Below are 21,288 nucleotides of genomic sequence, written 5' to 3' on the forward strand. Positions count from 1 at the left end.
AATCGATATAAGGTACGTCAACGTGAAGGGTGTGGCACAGCGCACGTGTGTGTATAAGTACAGATAAATATACATATACTTATCCATAAGAAACAGGGCTGAGAAGTCCCAAACAAGCCTGCGGACCCCCATTAGTGAAGGGGAGCATACCAAGGCACATGGGGAGCTGTGTAGGCCAGGGGTTAGGGGCATGGGCCCTGCTGGCTTTACATCGGTCCCCACCGCTTACTGGCTGGGCCTGTGGGCAGGTATTTACTCTGCTGACGCTTCAGTGTCACCGTCTGCACAGGGAGACGACAGCAGTCCTCCTATGTCACCAGGAAGTGGTGGCGATGAAGGAACGGCATGCCCGGCCTTGGCACCGTTTCCTCTCCAGGGATCAAAAATGGTGGCAGATTATTTTATTGATGTCATTTCCCTGCCAGCTGTCTTAGGAATCCTGGACACAGCCCTCCCCTTCCCCCTGAGTAATAAAGTGCTTGGGAGGTGGGAAGAAGTGAATTTTTGAGCCCGAGTTTCAAGCCAGCCCTGCCACACCAGCTGTCGGGAGTCCTGCCCTCTGATGGCCTCCCTACACGTTCATTCTCTCATCTCCGCAGCAGGGGCCGCGAGCCCCTCTCACACGGCACGGACGTGGGAGGACCAATGAGGCTGTGCAGGTCGGCACCACTACGCCAGCACACCAGCAAAACGTGAGAGACGGCGGACCCATGTTAAAAGGGGGAGGGGGGCTTTTTTTCTCTGAACAAAAAGGTCACTTCCACTCTTGGTGACTTGTTTTCTATATTCCATGAGTGGGGAGAGAAGGAACCATTTGACTAGGAACCTGAATGCTCTGGTGGACAGAGAAAGTCTTGGGTGGCTACAAGGCCCTTATGTCAGGCTCTGATCAGGCCGTGGCCCCCCGCGCCCCGCGATCAGCCGCACACACGTTCACTCCGACACAGCCAACAGGAAGGGAAGGTTGAGTGACCTACTTCAGGAGAAGGCCAGTCCCGGGAGAGACCCTGCAGTGGAGAACTTGCTAGAGTCCACAAAAGACTGGTCTGCTTATGGCAACCACAGGGAATGAGAGAGGAGAAAAGAGAAACGATGGCATTAGTGAGCGCAAACAGTATTCTGAAGCAAATCTGGGCCTGAGCAGAACTGCTGAAGTTGGAAGGAGGGCTGCTCAGGCCACAGCAGCAGAGGGGGGACAGGCAGGGCCAGGGCCAAGGAGAGTGAGCACAAAAGAACCCAACCGATGAGGGCAGAGAGGCAGGCAGGCCCACGCTGGCCCCTGGGCAGCAGAGCGGCATCTGCTTTGGGCCCTGGAAGGGTGGAGTCAGGGCATCTGGTGGCCTGGTGGGGCCTGGGGCTTACCTTGCAGGCTGTTCCCGTTGGTGCTGGTGCAGGTGGGAGGCGGAGAGGTCTGGGGTCTGACGACCGGTGCGAACGCACTCTTCTGTTTCACGGCTGAGACCATGTTGGCTGGTGAGAAGGAGAAGATGCCGGAGGAGCTGCTGCAGTTGGAGGGGAGGCTTGTGGAAGAGGCCATGGTGGGGCTGGATGGCACAACTGGGAGGGGCAGTGGGAAAGCAGAGGTCAGCACCGCCCCCGCATCCCAGCCCAAGGTGGCCCAGCCCCGTCCCTCCCCCCGCCTCCATGCTCAGGCCTCCCCGGCAGCCTGAGCCTTCCCTGAATGCTTGTCTGCTTTCATCATTTGGTACTTGGCACGTGCTACCTTTTTTGGCTGGTGATCTTCTGTGTGTTTATTGGGGGCCTACTATGTCCCAGGAGCATGCTGGGCACTAAGGCGCCCCAGGCGAGGAAACACAGTGCTCTTACAAGGGAGAGAGTAGCACAAAATAAAAGTCACAGTAAACCTGGCCAACTCTGGAGGCAGGGAAGGGAAACCAGAGAAGGCTTCACAGAGGAGGTGTCAGGGCAAGCACTCTGGGTAGGGCCTAATCTAAGGTTCTAGCAAGGAGATGGGGGTATTGGATAGGAGGCCGGCGTGAGGAGGGAGGGTGACTGGAAGCGACACCTGGACTCCAACCGAAGGCACTGGCAGCTGGCAGTGTGTGTGTGTGTGTGTGTATTCCTTTTCTCCCCAGGAGACTGAGAGCTCCTTAAGGCGATAAGTGCACCTTAATTCTCCACAGCACAGGTAGGCGGGTAAGAAGCAAAGTGGTTAAATAGACCAGCACATGCAACCTCTGTGGCTAGTGCAGAACTACAAGTCAGAGCTGCAAATTGCTCATAGCTCCCATGGAGCAGAAGAGTCACGCTTGCGACTTAATAACCAGTAGGGTAGGGGCCTTGTGTCAATAGTCCCAGTCTGGTGGGAGTGGGGATGTGGATTTTCAGGGGTGGGAGAGTTCACTCTGGCAACTCCCAGAAAGGATCCCTAGGTGCTTGTGGACACGCCACTTCACTACCAACCATGGTCCACTCGGCCTGGCTTTTCATCCTTTGCTAGTTGCTGACAATCTGATTGCTTTAGGAGACAGACTTTGCACACGAGAAGTCCTCTACACTGAAGACTAGTGTTTTCCTCCACTCACCTTCTGTCCCTGTCATCTCCCGGGGAACAGTATCAATGCTGCCCAGTGACTCCTAGGCACTTAATTCGAGCTCTAGGTACTTCCTTCTGCTGTGTTATTACTTTCTGCATTACATTATGAACGTTATATGTTGCTGCTTTATCACTCGCATCTTCCCCTCTTTTTCTGCTTAAGTTGGGGCCTGTTAGATCCTTTTTACACCTGAGCTAACTGAAACTCAGAACACAGTCCAGTGACTTGTGCAAGGACCACAGCTAGGATGGGAAGCCGGAGGCAAGCCCCCACTCAGGGCTCTCTGTACCACACGGCCCTGCCGTCATGGGCAAAGAGTGCCGGGGAGAAGCATCTCCCCCTCCCAGGAACCCACCAAGGTCCCGAAGGCTGTTTAGGTGGCCTCACCGTTGGCCTATTGACTTTGGAAAGTTAAGGAAGTAGGAACCGAATCAGCCACAGGCAGGGACCGCCATCGGAGGAGGCGACCCCTGGCGGTCGGCTCCCAGCGGTGCAAGTGGAAGCCCACCGCGGGCGCCATAAAGCACAACACTGGGCCACCACCCTTGGAGTTTTCCCAAACACTGTCTCGACTGTACTTTTTCTTTTAACGAGGCCAGCATTTTTATACATCTCGTAGTGTTTATAAATGTGAAAATATGTTCAATAATAATACCCATTTAAATTGCATACCTCCTGCGCTGGAGGTTTGATTTTTGAATATTCGTTGACTTGAAATCCTGCCGGTTCACTGAGGAAGGCAATTAATCTCCTTGGCAAATGTGGCTGTGATGTGTGTGGAGGTGGGGAGTCTGGCGGGGGCGGCGAACAGAGGAAGGGACGAAATATGATCGAGCAGTTCCATTTGTGGTAACATCATTAGTTATCAGCCACCACACCAGAAAGTGTGCTCACCAGTCGAATGTCTTATTTTTTTCATTCTGTGAGAGATTTTTCAACATGAGCGGTTTATGAATAATTAAATATTATGGAGGCAAAAATTTCAAATCAGCTGGGCCTGGTGTTTATTGTTTTATTTGCATTTATGCAAATGAAACTGTCCCCTCTGAGAGCCTATTTGAGGATTTGATACTATATTTGTGAGCACTGAGGAAATCAATGAATGGAAATTAAACGTTCGAAGTTTCACGGGCCGACAGAGGCGATCTCAGACTGGCGTCCGCACGGGCTTGAAAAGACAGAGCAACCCAAGCCCTGAAATTGAATTGCTACCATATAGCAATTAGTTTATTGATTTAATTAAGAATGCCACCTTTTAATTTTCAGGTCATGATTGAAACATTTTCTGAGTAGATTGGGAGAGCACGGATGTGATGGATCTATGAGCAGCGGTCTTCCCAGGAAGCGCATGTAGGTTGACCTGGCCCCAAATGCTGCCTCTTGAGCGGACATAATATAAGCAGATTATTGGGGGCTGGGGGGGTGTATTTTAAATGTTCAACCAGCTGATTCCAAACAAAGTAGGAACACAAAAACTCAACTCACATTGAGCATAAAAACTCACCGAGAAAGCAAAAGGCCCTACGAATTGCTTTCAGAAATAACTTCCTTCGCGGGCCCAGCCCGAGCCTTCTCCTCTTTCCAAGGACTGGCACTGTCTACATTTCCTCTATTAGCGACAGCGTAACTTTCAGTTTGAGCCGAGACTCTCTTTTTTAAAAAAAAAAAAATCATGAATATCCTTCCACTTAACAACACATCCTCTATCACTCTCTGCATGTGTAAAGGTCTGGCCACATGTCACACACGAGAAGCGCCACCCACACCGTCTGAGAAGAACGTGGCCGGCTGTCGGTGCAGCAGCCCTCAGAGGTGGGTGAAGAGATCGCAGAGACCCGTGACCTTTCACACGTGAAGGTGCCAGATCGCTGAGGTTCGCTGAGTGGGATCCGATTGTGGCACCAAAGACGACATAAGTGAAACGTTCAGGCAGATGAGGCACCAAAGGACATTTCTCTCTGTGTGTGTGTGTGTGTGTGTGTGTTCATTGTGCCAGAGTTCTGAGAAAAAATAAAGTATATTTTTCTAGTGGCTGTTTTTCTTTAAAATGTCAGACACAAAGGGGAAAAATCCCTAATTCCAAGCGTCAGAGTTTAGGTTCCAGGCCATTGGCACCGTGCCGTGTCACCAGCACCACGCACTGTTATCATCCCGTCGCCGTGGTGAGTGTGCAGGTTTAGTGAGTGTGCCTGCCATGGCTGGGCACCAGGCATGGGGAAGGGAGCTAGTTCCTCCCTATGTTACAGGTGATAAAACTGAAGCTTGGAGAGGGGATGAACTTGCCCGGGGTCACCGGTTAGTGACCATCCCCATCGGACCCTGAGCTTGGGATCTTGCGATGGTACCACACTGCTGCTTCGAGCTGCAGCGAAGTTCTGGAAGTTAGGAAGGCTTTCCAGGGGGGGTGAGCCAGGGGGGGCAGCAACTTCTGCTGGGGACAGTGCTGCCTTCAGTGGCATCCCTGCGTCAGTGACAGGCAGGGCGGGGCACCAGGCATGATGCCAAGTGCCCTGCGTGAAAGCGCGCAAAAGGGCAGGACGCACGTCTCTACTTACTGGCATAGGGTGAGTTGGCAGCTGAGCCGTTGAGGAAGGTTGGGGAGCCGCCCAAATTGGACATGGCGGCTGTGCCGTATCCGTTCATGCTCGTGGTGACAGAGTTATAGTTGGTCTGCTGGGGGGTGGTGCTGGGCACGTACCCATGTGGCGATACGCTGCTTGAGTTGCGGGTAAAACCTGAGGAGTGGGGACAAAACCGGGGGTGAGGTGGGTGTCCTGATAGGTGGCAGTCCTGGAAGACCGGGGCAGGGAAGGGCCCCTCACGGCATCCCGGAGGGAAGGGGTCGGGTGATTGATGGGCGTGGGCTGGTAGCCCGAGCCTTGTGATTAAAATGGGAAGTAAGCACAAGGTACATTTCTTAGGAGACTATAAATACTTAGCAGGGCCGTGAGAAGAGGCAATGCAGGGCCTATAAATTATCATTTTGGAGCAGAAATAAATCCCAATCTATCTGTGAGCCGTGCCCTGAAGCTAACAGGTTCCTATTCCCTGGGCGAGGATGATGGGCTTTGGGCCCTCAGAACTTTAATTCCAGCCCTCTCTGCAATCTGTCATTCATGGTTCATGGTGGGAAGCCTAGTGGTGAGAAGGCTCCACACACCCACCTTCTCCCCCCCCGCCCCCCGCCCAGATTACCAGACAGAACAGCTAGAACCAAAACGCTACAATAGTATTTGATGCACACAGACTAGGAATCTCCTTTTGGAAAAAAAATTTTGTAAGTAAAAACTGGGGCCAAATAATTCGGGGGTGGGAAGCTTGAGGTTGGGAAGGGACAGGGAGTGGGGGGTGGGCAACAGGCTCCTGACCCTGGTTGGTGGCCTGCGACGCCTCGGAGACATTCACAGCCAGCTGTCCACTGAAGGAATTCACGCCCATCATTCCCGCGTGGACCGAAGTGTTAGTGAGGGCCGGGAGCTGGCTGTGGTTGCGGGGGACACTGTACAGGGCCTCTGCGATGTCGGCTGCTCTCTTCAGAATTATCTCCTGAAAAGGAGGAGGACCACCCCGTTCACTCTCCCGGCGGTGGCACTGCTTGATGGCACACTGCAGGCCCCGGGCTTGCTGTGGCTCACCGTGGCTCACCGACTGCATTAACGTCCGCACCCTTCTCTGCAAACCTTTTGCACCATCATCGTGCCCAATCACACACGGGGGGGGGGGGACTGAGGGTCCTAGAGGTGAGGGCCTCACCCAAAGAGACCCACCTCTTTAAGGACAGAGCTGGGCTGTAGAGCCCTGCTTGGCTGACTGCGGGAGCCCATTGTTTTCCCCCGATGTCCTTGCAGTAAAGGACAGCACCACGGGTCTTCCTTCCCCACCAGCGACGTTCAGGGACTCTGGGGCCACCCCTGCGCCACACCCACGTGGGTGCTGCAACTCATCTCTCCTGCTGAAGTCCAGGGCAGGCTGTAGAAAACTGCCTGTGTCCCTGAGTGTTGGGGGGACTGCATCCCCTGGACATTGACTCAGGGGACACAAAGAGGAGTGAATAATTTGTCACACTCCTCGTTTCCTGAGCGACTTGCATCCCACACCTGGACAGGCTCTAGAACAGAGAGGCAGAGAATTGTATTCTGATGCTGTTAAACTTTCCAGAAGGAAGCAAACCCCCCTTTTTCCTCCTCAATGTGTTTGCCAACCTGAGAGGGCTAAAGCAAAGCACAAGAAACTCTGCCTCCACAGTGAAGTACATCCCCACGGAAGATTTCGTAAGGAAAACGATCCGTAGAAAAGTCAATTTAAAAAATTTACCAACCAACAGAGAAAACCGATAACTTTGCAAGTCTGAATGACTTCAGCTCTGAACTCACACGAGGGGCTGTTCTATTTTTCATGCTTCTTCACTGCACTGAGGAATCTGAGATCCTCAGGCAGACGGGGAAGCCCGTGCGGGTTCGAGGCCCACCCCCCCCCCACGCTCACCTGGTTGTTGTGCGGCATCCCATACAGCGCCTCCACCAGGTCTGCGGCCCTTTTGAGGATGACCTCCTGTCCAGAAAGAAAACAGNGGACTGAGGGTCCTAGAGGTGAGGGCCTCACCCAAAGAGACCCACCTCTTTAAGGACAGAGCTGGGCTGTAGAGCCCTGCTTGGCTGACTGCGGGAGCCCATTGTTTTCCCCCGATGTCCTTGCAGTAAAGGACAGCACCACGGGTCTTCCTTCCCCACCAGCGACGTTCAGGGACTCTGGGGCCACCCCTGGGCCACACCCACGCGGGTGCTGCAACTCATCTCTCCTGCTGAAGTCCAGGGCAGGCTGTAGAAAACTGCCTGTGTCCCTGAGTGTTGGGGGGACTGCATCCCCTGGACATTGACTCAGGGGACACAAAGAGGAGTGAATAATTTGTCACACTCCTCGTTTCCTGAGCGACTTGCATCCCACACCTGGACAGGCTCTAGAACAGAGAGGCAGAGAATTGTATTCTGATGCTGTTAAACTTTCCAGAAGGAAGTAAACCCCCCTTTTTCCTCCTCAATGTGTTTGCCAACCTGAGAGGGCTAAAGCAAAGCACGAGAAACTCTGCCTCCACAGTGGAGTACATCCCCACGGAAGATTTCGTAAGGAAAACGATCCGTACAAAAGTCAATTTAAAAAATTTACCAACCAACAGAGAAAACCGATAACTTTGCAAGTCTGAATGACTTCAGCTCTGAACTCACATGAGGGGCTATTCTATTTTTCATGCTTCTTCACTGCACTGAGGAATCTGAGATCCTCAGGCAGACGGGGAAGCCCGTGCGGGTTCGAGGCCCACCCCCCCCCCACGCTCACCTGGTTGTTGTGCGGCATCCCATACAGCGCCTCCACCAGGTCTGCGGCCCTTTTGAGGATGACCTCCTGTCCAGAAAGAAAACAGGAACAGTCCTCTGAGTGACCAAGGCGGTGCCCTTACTGTGACCACAGCTGCAGTTCCGGCCACACTCTGCCCAGGCGCCGCCTCACCCCAGAATGGTGTTAAATCACCCATTCGTCCCTGTTCACACACACACACACTTGATCGAGTCGAAGGTGCGCATCACTGGCGCCACAAGATAAAATACACCCCTCCGTCGCCCGCCACAGGCACGACGAAGCACTCATATGTTTATTGCCGAATACAATTGCGGGGTCATTTACTAGACGGCCACAATCGATGCTGTTCAGTGCATGTTATGAATCCCTAAGATGTGTTTATTTTGCACTTAATTGCTTATTCCAGGAACCATGACCTTATCAGGCAGGTCATTTTCAAGGAATTTCCAATCCATCTTCCGCTACTAGAAGCATGTAGCATTAACCTGCTTTTCTTTATCTCCCTGGTGTGGCAGAGCCATGATATGAGGGGGCGACACGGTGAATGCACACACCAGGACAACGCACTGTCTGTCACAGGCTCTTACAGGAGGGTTCTCGGCGCCAGTTGCCATGACCGGCACAGGCTCCTTTGCAGTGACTCATCCATTTCAGCATCATTTGTCATTTTCCCCATTGGCTCATTCATTCTCCTCCTAGATGTAGGTTCTGCCGTTCACTCCAGCGGAAGAGAAAAGACCACCCTCCTTTCTCTTATAATACAGGGCACTTTACAAAAGGGTGTGTGGTGGTAATATTTTTTTGGTTCTAACCAAATCAGTTGTCCCCTCCTCATGCTGCCCCCGTTTTCTGCAGAGTCATTTACACTGGAAATGGGGAGAGGAAAGTTAAGCTCGACCCGCGTCACCTGGAGGCTTCTCGGCACACCAAACGGGAAGGCACGTGTGGTTATCAGAGGGGGCCCGCAAAATGGTAGCTCTATGATTTTTGGCTGTGGGTAACGTTGCAAACCTGAGTTTAACTTCAGATGGTTTTACAGAACAGACTTCTGCGTGGAGAACCAGTGCTGTCTCATGTTCACACACTGGAGATGCTGATCGGAAAAGAGGGACACAACTGCATTCGTTCGGCCGTCGCCACAGCCCCTTCAAAAATTCTGGGACAACTCTTGAAATGACAAGCTTTCAGGCACTTATTAGCCTCTCTCAATTTTAAATTCTCCACAATATAAGATAAAATAGTTGTCATGCTGTAGTAACGGCCTGTGGCACTTACAACGTCCTAAATCCAAAAACGAGATGGAGGGGTTTTCAGTTCTTACGGAACATTTATGCTCGCCTTACACTGCCAGACTCCATTTATAAACCAGTTCGGTTATTTTTCATAGCAGGAGTGGAAAGCATTATAGAATCAATGGGGTTTGAATCAATACATCTGAAATAATTTTATTTTTCTAATGCAGGCTACCAGACAATTCACCACTCTGTGTTTGCAATGTTGTCTGACCACAGCAGTTAATAATTTACTATGGTGCCAGCACGCTGAACCTGACCCCCAGATCAAGTTTAGCCTCTGCCGCTCGAGCCGAAACCTGGTGGCTCTCTCTGGCTCTCAGAAAATATGAAAACAAAACAGGATCAAGAGACTTTACTTACTAAGGTTTTATTTCTCTGGGTCTCTGTTCATTTGTTTCATCAAATAAATATTTATGCCAATGTCTGGCCTTGGCCAAGAGAGTATTTTTATTACTTTTCATTTTGAGAGGGGAAAAAATACAAGTCTCTCATTTGTCAGAAGCAGGAGGAGGTATACTTTCCACACTTGTGAACTTCAGTCCCGGAACACCGCTACCCAGGACTCAGCGCGGTGCCGCTTATGTTAATGGATTTCACAGACCCAAAGATCTGAAAAGCCCAAGATCTTTGAAGTTTTTGTAAACCCCGCAAAATTCCAGCTACCTGTGTATGCTATATATTTTAATCTCACACATTTTTGGTGAAAGACCATTTCAGTGACTTAATCCACTTCTTTCTTTTTCTCCTTATTTTGATACCCAGAGCTCTCATCACCACTAATCCTTTGAAAATGAAACACTTGAATCTTGTTTCCTAAAGTTGACCCCCTCATTGGTCCGTGAAGCTGGGCTGCACTTTCCCTGAAGGGGCACGGCCACCGGGAGGGTCACCAGCCCAGCACCACCTCCCACCCGAGGAGAGTGGTGCCCCCAGGTGCCGTCTCCCCCATTTCAAAATGTTCTCCCTTGCAGCACCGATGTTGGGGTTTGTAGGACAGCTCACATTTGGTTCTGCCTGGCCAGTGTGGTCCAGCTCTATCAGTTATTTCCACAGACAGGGAGGGGCGAGAAAATGTCTGGGTCCCCCTGCGAGGCGGCGCAATGGACCTGCGAGGTGCCCGGATTTCGGTGACCAGAAAATTGCTCTCACCTCCATGTCATTCCGCGCCCAGTGAACTAGCCCCCAAGCGTGTTTGTGTTGGGGATCTAATATATTGCCTTTCAATCAGAGCTGAGAGCCACTGAACACACAGACAGAACATGACGAGCAGGTCAGGAAAGCAATAAAGATTTTACAGAGCTGTCCAAGGTGCTAAATTTACTCAATAATGGGTTTGGCACCGTAGTGTTAACCTCTCATTTACTACCAGTTTGAGGGACTAAATTGAAGTAGCTGACTTCATTTACCTTGAAATGTATATTTTATGACATTATGTAAGTAGATTGAAAGGGCACTGCAGTTTTAACAATTTAAAGGCTAAAGCATGTTTAAGATGAAACTTGAATATTTATTGTATATTGCACTTAAAGTATATAGAATGTTAAAATGTATTGATTAAATTTGTAAAAGGCATTATAAAAATGACAGGTAGTATAAAAGATGTATGCCTTTTAAAATCAAATTGATAGTGTGTGCTATCTTCTCTGTGGTCACCAGTGTAATTTTTTTGCAGTTTTATATGGTAATTTGAAAAATCTGTAATTTCACATTAGGAAATGATTGAGCCTGGGATGTGAAAAAAAAAAAAGAAATTTCCCATAAGGGGACGAGCTGGATGTTTCCTATAATCTTTTGTCTCTGAAATTGTTCCTAAAGTCTCATGTTTTGTGGCATTAGGAGGGAGTATAGTATAAGGATCCTTCTACTCTAATGTGCAATTTTAATATTTCTGAAAAGAGTGAGCACCTGACTGGTACTAATATCTAATTTTTCAAGGCATTTATTTGTCAGGAGAGATTTCCTCTTCTTTTCATAATGTTTAAAATGTCTCCCTGCTTGCAATTTAGAACATGAGGGTAGAGATTAGATTCTTCCAAGATAATTAATCCTATTTTTGGATTTAAGAAAATGTACCCCATTGGGGAATTAAGAAGACAAATATTTGCGCCCTAAACATTGAGAACCCAAGAGCCCCGAACGGAGCCAGGGGTTGCTCTCAGTCCACTTCCTGAGCCAGACTGTTTTCTGTTTCACGGCCTCGGATCTCTTCTCTATTAAAGAAACAAAAGATGTTTACTCCTTAAAAACAGCAACTTTTCACCGATTTATTTCCTCTCACAATTAAAACCTGGTCTCCCCTGACTTGCCATGGCCATTGGCTGATGATTAAGGGAATGGAGGTCTGGAGAGAAAAAAAATGGGTGAGCCAGCCTAAGTCTAGTTTGAAAACTTGCAGAAACACCGAGAAGGCCGGATGGAGGACAGACATGTTCCCAGGTGCAGTCCCAGTGTGACTGTCCTAGGTCTTCCTTTCGTTTTGGAGCTTTTATTAGAAAAATGCTGAGTGGGGTACAAACTCAGAGGGAAGAGTCAGCTTTGCTTCCTACACTGCACCCCAATCAATTAGCAAATAACGCGTGGGCTTCCTGTTGTCCCTGTGGTCGCAGACCGGTATCACTGTCCGAACATTCCAAGGCACACTGTCTTCCCAGAATCAAGGTACACGGTTCTACTGGGATTATCAAAGATTCCCCCCAGTGTGGTCCAGCCCCCTTGGCCAAACTGTCACCCTACACATACCAAGAACTGCTCTCTGTTCTGGCCTCGCTCGCTCTTCCCCGCCCAGAAGTAAAATGCAGGGCTCTTTCCTATCTCCGCACACCGGCTCCTTCTGCCTTGCCTTCACTTGGAATGCTGACTCCAATCTCGACAACGCCTTCCCACCCCCTAAAGGGGGTGGCGGCGGTGGTGCAATAACGGGAATGGTAACTACGGCCTATTGAAGGTGAGACATCAACGCACTCAGTCTTCACAGGGAGCCTCTTACAGCAATATCCGAATCACCACTGGCAGATGAGGAAACTGAGGCTCAGAGGAACCAGCTGGCTTCCCCTGGGCTCACACCACTGACGAGTGGCTGAGCAGGGACTCAGCCTCAGGCCTGTGAGACATCAGAGCGGGAGCTGCTGAGAACTACACTATCCTGTCAGAATGGATTCTGCCTTCACTGGTACCCCAGCTCCTAATCTCGCTCAGCCTCTGAAAAGGGGTGCTGACCGTACCGCCCAGCACAGCAGAGCCGAGCAGGCAATGCTGCGGGTGTCTTTGCTCTGACCCTACGCGTGTTAGTGCTCACTCTCCTCACTGGGCTCTGGCTTCAAGGCCGGGGAGGTGTCTTAATCCCCTTGTCTAAGGCGCCAGCACACGGTTTTCCAAACCAAGGGCCCTGAGAAATCCTTGTTGAAGAGCTTATTCTAAGGTAGTCACTGATTTTTAGAAGGGCACGCTTAATTTACAGGATGAAGTGACAAAGTCACAAATCTAGCCTGGCTTACAAAAGCAGAGGACTTCACTCTGGCATTCCATTTGGCTCTGGATTTTCAATCCAATATGTAACTTCCCAAAGGTTAAGTCTTGATCACTGTGGGGACTTCGATGGCCCCCCTTTGAGGAATTTACTCTTTCACTCCTGCTGGTTTGTGCTTACATTTTAATTTTGTGATTAATCTAATGAATCATGTTGGGCATAGACATTATGTCAAGTTATAGGCTCCTAGCAACAGGAGGTTGGTCTTGGTGAACATTAGCCTTTTATTAACTACTCTTAGACCCTTAGAAATACGCAGGTATCTGCACACTCCTGGGAGCCAGGCATAGCGTGTCTGATAGGCAGACATGGTGAAGCCATCTTTCCTTCTGTTTCATGACAGTAAAACCTCTGAGGACTATTTACCTTCCATGGACGTCTTCTCTTCAGTGCCTGACCGCAAGTGTGTGGCTAATAAGCTCATAGTCACTTCCCAGGCTTCCAGGAGGAAGGGGAGGATCATCTAATTGTCTAACACCGAGGCCACGCAGAGACCCAATTCACTGATCTGTGCAATTCAAACCCAGGTGCGCAGGGGAGACGGCCTCCACTTCCTCTCATCCAGGGCTCCTGCGGGCCAACTCGAAAAGCCAGACGGACGCCCGTCACCGACACAACGTCAATTGCGAGCTTCAGAATCCGATTTTGAGACTCTGGGAGCTCCCTCCTAAAATCAGGGTCCGGGGATGCTTCGGTAACTCGGCAGAACAATCTGTGCTTGGCTTTCTGCCCCCTCGAGTGGGAAATAACATTTTGCAGAACATGGAAGAAAACAGAAGCTAAAACTACAGTCATCAAAGTCAAGTTCACTTGGGTGAGGACTGAGAAAAAAGAACAATACTTTTCTGTCATGGCACATTTTTCCGACGCCCATTGATCACCAATCTGCTTTGCCTTATCAGGGGAGTCCAAATACACTGGGCACAGATACCAGGGGCATAAAGCGAAGCTGCAAAATCACTCCTGATTTAAAGACGATAAGCAGCTACTCATGAAAGGAATGACAGCAGCATTGATTTTAGTCCCCTCTTCACCTCGAAGCTTACTCTAGGGTCCAAATTCTGAATAGGACATTCAGGCCACTCATCTCCAGGGTCTAGCCCCTTCCCTGTTTGCTTCCGGATGTCCGGGTGACACTCCAGATGGGACACCCTGACAGCCGAAACATTCAGCGGAACTACCCACTCCCCACGGAGCTGGCCGCGCAAAGCCACAACCACGACTTGTCCTGAGATGCATTTCTGTGGAGGGCGCTTTTACGTCCCAACTTCCTTTGTGTTTATTCGGCCAAATGGAAAATTCCACCATGGTAGACTTTCGCATTCTAAAAAATCACAGAATGAGGGCAGGGAGGGACAGAGGAAAACAAACCAAAACAATACTTGAGCACTGTTTAGTTTCCGATCCTCTGAGACATTCTTCAAATGTTTCATTTTTCTGGTAATATGAACTCGAAATAGAGCTCGCCGTGGAGACCATTAGGAACCTTCGGTGTCACGCTTTAAACGCTCTTTCCCCAGAAGCCCTGTGACTGAGAAGAGCCACTTACACGTCGTGTGGATATAATTAAACACGATTCTGTTGAAAGGGGCTTCTCATTACGGCTCAAGACCACTTTAGAGTCAATCGAGATGGAAAGGGGGGAGCCTAGTTGAGGGGTGGGCAGCAAGCGGTTGTTTCTAGGGAGGCATGAAGGGGCAAATGTGTAACAATTATATTTTACAGCCCCCTATTCTAAAGACTTCTGAGTGTTTTATTACATAAGGAGTGTTTGTCGAGACGTACGGAGTATTCCGGAGCCCGCTCGTGGCCCAGAGTCTTTAAAGAAAAAGAAAATTCAAACCGCAGTCGAAACCTGCAGAAAGCAAAGGAATTACCAAGTGGAAGGGGCCCACTGGCACTCATACAAGAGGCCTCGAAAGCACGCTCGTCTAAAATAAATGCAGGCGCCCCTTCTCAGCCCCCTGTAATTTTAAGGTTGTTCTCTGGTTCGGGTTAGAGGAGAGCCCCCCACGCCGCAAATGTATCACCAGGCTGGAGGCCCCTCAGAAGCTTTGCCTTTGTTACGGCCGTGGTACTGAAGACCCCCGAACCACATGAAATTGAAGTAGGTTGTAAGCTAACGCGGCGAGAGCCACGTAAGACATGCTAACTTACATGATTGACTCTTACAGTGGAAAGAAAAAGGCTGTTTTCAAGCAGCTGTTATTGCCTCCACGGAAAAAAAAAAAAAATCAATGAAAGTGAAATGAACAAGAGATTTTGTCTGAGTTGCAGTTAATACCACTGAAGAGCTATGGATATTAAAAGGTCAACAAATAAATTAGCCGGAGTGTTATGAAATGAATGATTCGGCTTATAATTTTATTGAGTGAAAATTGTTCGCTGCCTATGAGACCAGGTAATTTTTATCTGGTGCCTCAATTACTGTCCCGTAAGCAATAATACAGTTGTAAGAGCTGTTGGTTCGATCGCGTGACCTCTGAGAAGCTGCTAGGACAGCCAACTTTACTGTGATGGATAACCGGTCGGCCTCTGCCAGGGGCCACGCCCCCCTCCCTGCAAGGGGATCTTATAAAAGAAACATTACGGCTTGATGCATTTTACCAAAATGCTCGACTTTTCACGTGTCAGCAGTTAAGTATACACTGTGAAACCAGGTATTCCTGAGAAGAGTTATGACAATGGCTGCCCCCCCCGCCCCCCCCCTTGGTCTCCTGGCATATCCTGCTCAAAACGGTGTCATGGTAATTGGTGAATGGGGGCCTGCGGCGCTTCCCCGCCACAGATACAGTGAAAAATGGCATCTGCACCCTTGTGAGCACGACCTGCTTGGAGGTACAGAGCTGAACCTGGTAACCTCTGGCTGGCGCTTCTGATTCCAATTCATTGTACTGGTTTCAGACCAACGCTCTGGGTTAGGTCCTGCTGAGTGGCCTTGGAAATCGGCTTTCTGATCAGGATAAAAGTCTCTGCTTAAAGCGAAGGCTACGGACAGAGGTGCCTCTTTCAGGGCTAGGCTGTAAAGCGAACGCATGAAATAAAAAACGGCCCAGAGTCAACATTACCCTTGAAACCCTTTTAAGTCGCCAAGGCCTGGGCTCTTAGAAACACAAAAGCCAAATATTAACTACTTCTGTTTCTCTTTTGTCTCTTGGCTGCGGCTTCCCTTTCCTTGGGCAGGAGGAGAACCTGGTTTGAAAGTAAAAGGACCACTGAGTAAACGAAGAGATTTGCTGTCGTATGTATGTCTGTGCATGCCTATGGAAGTGCATTTGGCATGTGTATGCAAATGTACGTGTATATTTACGGTTTTAGACAGGTGCGTATATTTAAACTTGAGTTAATGATCTGCGCGTGCCAGAACTATGCCGCTCTTTAAACCTGTCTCGGGGAAGCAAAGATATAGTTGTGTTTTGCTTCTTAAAGTGTTGGGCGTCATCAGTTACTATATGGACCTCCAGACAAATGTATCTGTAAAGGATGATTCCCAGGCATTTACAGATTGTCCTGATGTAACAGCAGTTAAAGCCCACTGCTCCAAGACCACCAGGGCTCGGTTCTTAGGACCCTGATGCCTCACTGAAGCGTCGCCCAAGGCTGAGAAGAGCCCGAGTCTGAACACTTCCTAGCATCTCTGTTTCTAAGGGCTTGGGTCTGGAGGAGGACGCTGGATGGCTGGGAGGCAGAAATGAGGTAGCCTTTGGTTCCTCCTGTGACTTCTTGAACTAATGAGTAATTGAACTCAATGCTCTTTCACGGGGGGGAGGATGGGGTAATATGAAGTAGGTTGAGCTAAGAGTCCCCCTGATTAAGATCTCAGTGCTAAAAAAAGAACTTGAAAGAGGTTCCCCAATGAAGCTATTGGAAGTAAACTGTTATTACCAGTCCTGCAACAATGAGTCTGCAGCTAAAGAGAAAAAGAATTATTTCCAAGGTTTGTATGTGTGCATTTTAAATTCTTGCTGCCACTGTGGCCTGGTTCAGCTATTTGTAAGGCAATCAGTTCCCTGTTCCCTCCAGGCCAAGTTGAGGGATTCTTTAAAAGACCGGTTTGCAAAATTGCCTCTTTTTCTTCAATTCCCTTTTCTTAATTCTAGGAGGCAGTGCTCAAGGATACGGGCTCTGGGCTCCAGCAGAGTTGGCTCCAACCCATGCTCTGCCACTTTGTAGCATTGCAGCGGCGTGTCTGTTTCCCCATCTGTGAAGCAGGGCTAACACCGGCACCCGGCTCAGCTGACACCCAGTGCTGTGGAGCAACAGCCTGCCGTGATGCTGATGCCCCACGCTTAGGCTCCGGAGAACTTGGACAAATTTCCCTCATTCTTTTTTTTTTTTTTAAGATTTTTATTTAGCTATTGCTAGAGAGAACGGAAGGGAGGGGAGTAAAAAGGGGAGAGAAACATCAATGTGTGGTTGCCCCTCACACGCCCCCTACTGGGGACCTGGCCCACAACCCAGGCATGTGCCCTGACTGGGAATCAAACCAGCAACCCTTTGCTTTGCAATCTGGCGAATATTCAATCCACTGAGCCACACCAGCCAGGGCATTTCATGCATTCTTAAAGTCAATGTGTATTATGTGCCTTGGGTGCTGTTCACAGTCCTGTTGGTAAAACTGTGAAAGATCCTGGATGGACAAATGGTGAAGAAGTCTGGTGAAGTGGAAAACCTTCGTCTACCAGCTGTGTAAGCTTGAGTAGGTTACTTGGCCTTTCTGAGCCTCAGTTTCCTCACCTCTAAAATGGGCGGATACAATAATGACAAGCAGAATAACTTACTGCCGAATAAGTTAGTTGAAGATAAAAATAAATATTCAAAAAAAGTGGAATTATAACTCTTGTAAGGGTACTGGGCTTTTTAGCTGAAGCTACAATCTCCCTTCTCAGAAAAACAATACACGTCTGTGTGTGTATGTGCATTCTCAACACACACACACACATACACACACACTCCTATGTAAAATGTCAGGAGTGCATGGATCTCGGCTAAACTGTGGTGGAAGAAGCAATCGGGAACCCCAAATCCCTAAACTTTGTCTGTTATGAAAATGCTGAAGTGGAATTTGCCCATAAGTTTGCTGGCAGATCATGCAGGGAGGTGTGGGAGACGTACTGCATTTCATAGTTTGTGTCTTGAGGAGAAGGCATCAAACTCAAGCATGCTTTGTCTAACAGTCTACCCAGTAAATGGTGCTGGGAAAACTGGGCAGAGATGGGCAAAAAAAAAATGAAACTAGACCACCTTCTTCCACCACACACAAGAATAAACTCAAAATGGATTAAAGACTTAAATGTAAGACTTGGAACCATAAAACTCCTAGAAGAAAACATAGGTAGTAAAATCTCTGACATTTCTCTTAGCAGTATTTCTTTTTCTGATATATGTCCTTGGGAAAGGGAAAGGGAAAGAATAAATAAATGAAACTACATCAAACTAAAAAGTTTTGCACAGCAAAGGAAACCATCTACAAAGTGAAAATACAACCTACTGAATGGAAAAAGATATTTGCCAATGATACAACCCATAAGGGGTTAAAATTCAAAATTTATAACAAATTTATACAACTCAACCTCAAATAAACAAACAAACAATCTGATTAAAAAATGGGCAGAGGACTTGCATAGACACTTTTCCAAAGATGACATACAGATGGCCAGTAGGACATGCAAAAAGATGCTCAGTGTCACCAATCATCAGAGAGATACAAATTAAAACCACAAGGAGACGTCACCTTCCACCTGTCAGAATGGCCATCATTAATAAATCATCACATGACAAGTGTTGGCAAGGATTTGGAGAAAAAGGAACCCACATGCACTGTTTGTTAGCGGGGCTGCAGACTGGTACAGCCACTGGAGAAAACAGTATGGAGCCTCTTCACAAAATTAAAAATGGAACTGCCTCATGACCTAGCACTTCTACTTCTGGGTATATATCCAAAGAAAGCCAAAACACCAATTCGGAAAAATACATGCATCCCCCTGTGTTCCTTGTAGCATGATTTACTACACCCAAGACATGCAAGCAACCCAAGTGCCCATGAAGAGATATGTAGCTTCACAGAGGTGGTGCACATATTCGATGCAAGTGCACATGACCGTTAAAAAGAATTTCCAACAACACGGATGGACCTGGAGGGTACTGCCCTAAGTGAAATACATCAGACCGAGAAAGACAAATCCTGTGTGATTTCACGTCTATTTGGAATCTAAAGAACAAAATAAACAAAACAGAAACACACTCATAGATGCAGAGAAGAAACCGATGGGGCTGCCAAAAGAAAGAGGGGTTGAGGGACGGGGTGAAAAAGGCAGAGGGCCTGAGACGTACAAACTGGAAGTTACCAGTCACCGGGATGTAGTAATGCACCGCATAGGGAATGCAGCCAGTGATACTGAAGAGACTGTACCTGGGGCCAGGTGGGCACTTGAACTACCGGGGGGGGGGGGGGGGGGGGGCGNTGTGGGGGGGGGCGGATCACTTTGTAAAGTATTTGACTGTCTAACCACTATGCTGTCCACCTGAACCTAATATAAAATAATACTGAACGTAAGCTGTAGTAGAAAAACATTTTTCAATTGTTTAAATTTAAAAGCATGCTTTGTCTAAGAGTTGGCTATACTATATAATATGTTTTGGGGTCTATATATTTTCATTTGAGTCACTTTGGCTCCTGGATAGAATGGTAACAGTTTCTTCAAATTAAAAAAATAAATCAGCGAGTAAGAGGAGAGAAGGTGGCCGGTTGTCACAGTGTGGAAGATACAGACATCGGGTTTTCCTTTATGCTTTTCTGAAACCCTTAGTCATCCCCGCCTCTGCTAACAGGCAGTGTGGTTATACACAGATTTCTTATTTGTATTTGCACTGATGCAACTGCAGGTTTTGAATTACTGATTGTCTTTGCATAAAGACTAAAACAATAAAGGCGTAATTAGAATACATTGTATACAGCCAACTCCAGTTTCATTTTACCCCGGCTCTGTATTTATGATAAATCGCTAACCACGAACGCTCTTCGGGGAGGGCGGTTTGGGGTCTCGTCTCTCCGCTGAGCAAACACAGTGCCTGTGACTAGAGTCTACATTTCAATTCTGCAAGTGTACAGTTGAACGGAATAGTATTTGGCACAATGCAGTGCACAACCGCGCCACTAAATGGCTGATTTACTAAATTATTATTAGATGAACCCGTGCTGTTCCCAATGAAAGTGCAGTCACTGTCTTCCTCCATGGTGTGTTCAAATTGTTCTGTGTTTAAATATTCAGCATGAGGCTAATGTGAACTGATGAACCGAGACTATAAACATTCACTTTCAACACAGACAGAGCGACAGAGATGCAACATATCATGTGGCCTGCAGAGGTGGAAATGATTTACATTTAAGGATGTGGCTGCCTACTTCCATTCCTTGAAGGTACTCTCAATTAGCATGGGGTTGGCGAGGACGGATTCCCGTGAACAGGAGGAGCGGGATGGTGGAGGCTGAGATTCTTTCACGCGCCAATGGCAGAGAGGCTTCCACGGGGATTTGCTGCCTGTGCGGTTCAGACCCTGAGTTTTTATTCAGTCTGAACCACACTGGCAGAGTACCGTGTCTGCCGGGAGAGCTATGGTTTTGCCATTTGGTGTTTTTGTAGACTGTCCTCACCGCCACCCACCCCTGTGCAATCCACCGGCCTCGACAACCCGGATCTACTGCGCCTACTCCGGCCCCGCCCCCTGCGCCTCCCGGGCTTCGTTACTGACACCTGCTGGAGTGAAGAAGAGCCCTTTGCTCCTTGGACAAATATCACTCCTCCCCTGTCCTCCCCTTTGAGGGCAGTTTTAGGCAAGCACTTAAAATACTGTGATCACTTACAGTAGATTAGAATTTTTTATTGGTGCCGTGTTGCCATAACAACCCGAAGACAGCAGATGACTTAAGCTAAGCTTGCAAAGCAAAAGGCTGCTCATCTGGCAGTTGAAATGAATACAGTTCATTTCACAAGTTTCCCATATGGACTCTTAGTGTATGGTAATGAGGAGACCATATGGTGAGAGAAAATGCATGGAGAACAACTGGGTTCCAGTGGCTGAGTGGGAAGCTGGGAGAGGAGGCCCGGGTGAGAGATCCATTCCGGTGGGTGTGCTCTCAGTTCAAGGTTTGGTTGAGGTTTCCTTTGGGTTTTGTTTGGGATGGTTGTTTTCCATGGGGGTGGGGGGTTGCATTTCTTAATCCTTTCCTTAATATTTCGGCTGTGCGAAATGACAAACATCTTGCAAATTTTGCAATATCATTCATCACAAACTGTCAGCAGTGTTTGCAAATCTGACTTGCAAGATCTTTTAAATGTGTTGTTCTTAAAAGGCAACAGTACTAAGTTTTTAGACAAAGTGCAGGAAAATTTAAGCACTTCTGACAAGCAGAAACATTAACGGTAATCATTTTAAAAACACTCGCATCTTTTTCCTGCATGTTTAGCTGTAAATAATGCTAGAATGTATAAAAGCTTTAAAGTAAAAATAGAATAAATACTTTTTATTATGTTTCATAAAGGATGAAAAAGTG

The 21,288-nt window shown here is 48.3% G+C and overlaps 1 protein-coding gene across 8 annotated transcripts in view; it reads right to left on the reverse strand.

Moving 5' to 3' along the window:
- EBF1 (EBF transcription factor 1) overlaps window positions 1–21,288 on the reverse strand; it is a 380,950-nt gene that overhangs the window by 11,495 nt on the left and 348,167 nt on the right. For 4 of the 8 annotated variants that reach the window (XM_037046891.1, XM_037046185.1, XM_037045547.1 and 1 more), the window contains exons 12-16: window positions 7,893–7,958; window positions 5,927–6,104; window positions 5,114–5,293; window positions 1,363–1,557; window positions 978–1,046 (exon numbers count right to left, since the gene is read on the reverse strand). In XM_037046891.1, the coding sequence (XP_036902786.1) occupies window positions 979–1,046; window positions 1,363–1,557; window positions 5,114–5,293; window positions 5,927–6,104; window positions 7,893–7,958 (687 nt within the window). In that variant the 3' untranslated portion in view covers window position 978. The remainder of the gene's footprint in view (window positions 1–977; window positions 1,047–1,362; window positions 1,558–5,113; window positions 5,294–5,926; window positions 6,105–7,892; window positions 7,959–21,288) is intronic. The other 4 variants (XM_037049868.1, XM_037049083.1, XM_037048366.1 and 1 more) reach the window with 1 other exon arrangement.

This window comes from Sturnira hondurensis, unplaced genomic scaffold, assembly GCF_014824575.4.
Source record: "Sturnira hondurensis isolate 20B ecotype Veracruz unplaced genomic scaffold, ASM1482457v3 Scaffold0000022, whole genome shotgun sequence".
Classification (NCBI taxonomy): Eukaryota; Metazoa; Chordata; class Mammalia; order Chiroptera; family Phyllostomidae; genus Sturnira; species Sturnira hondurensis.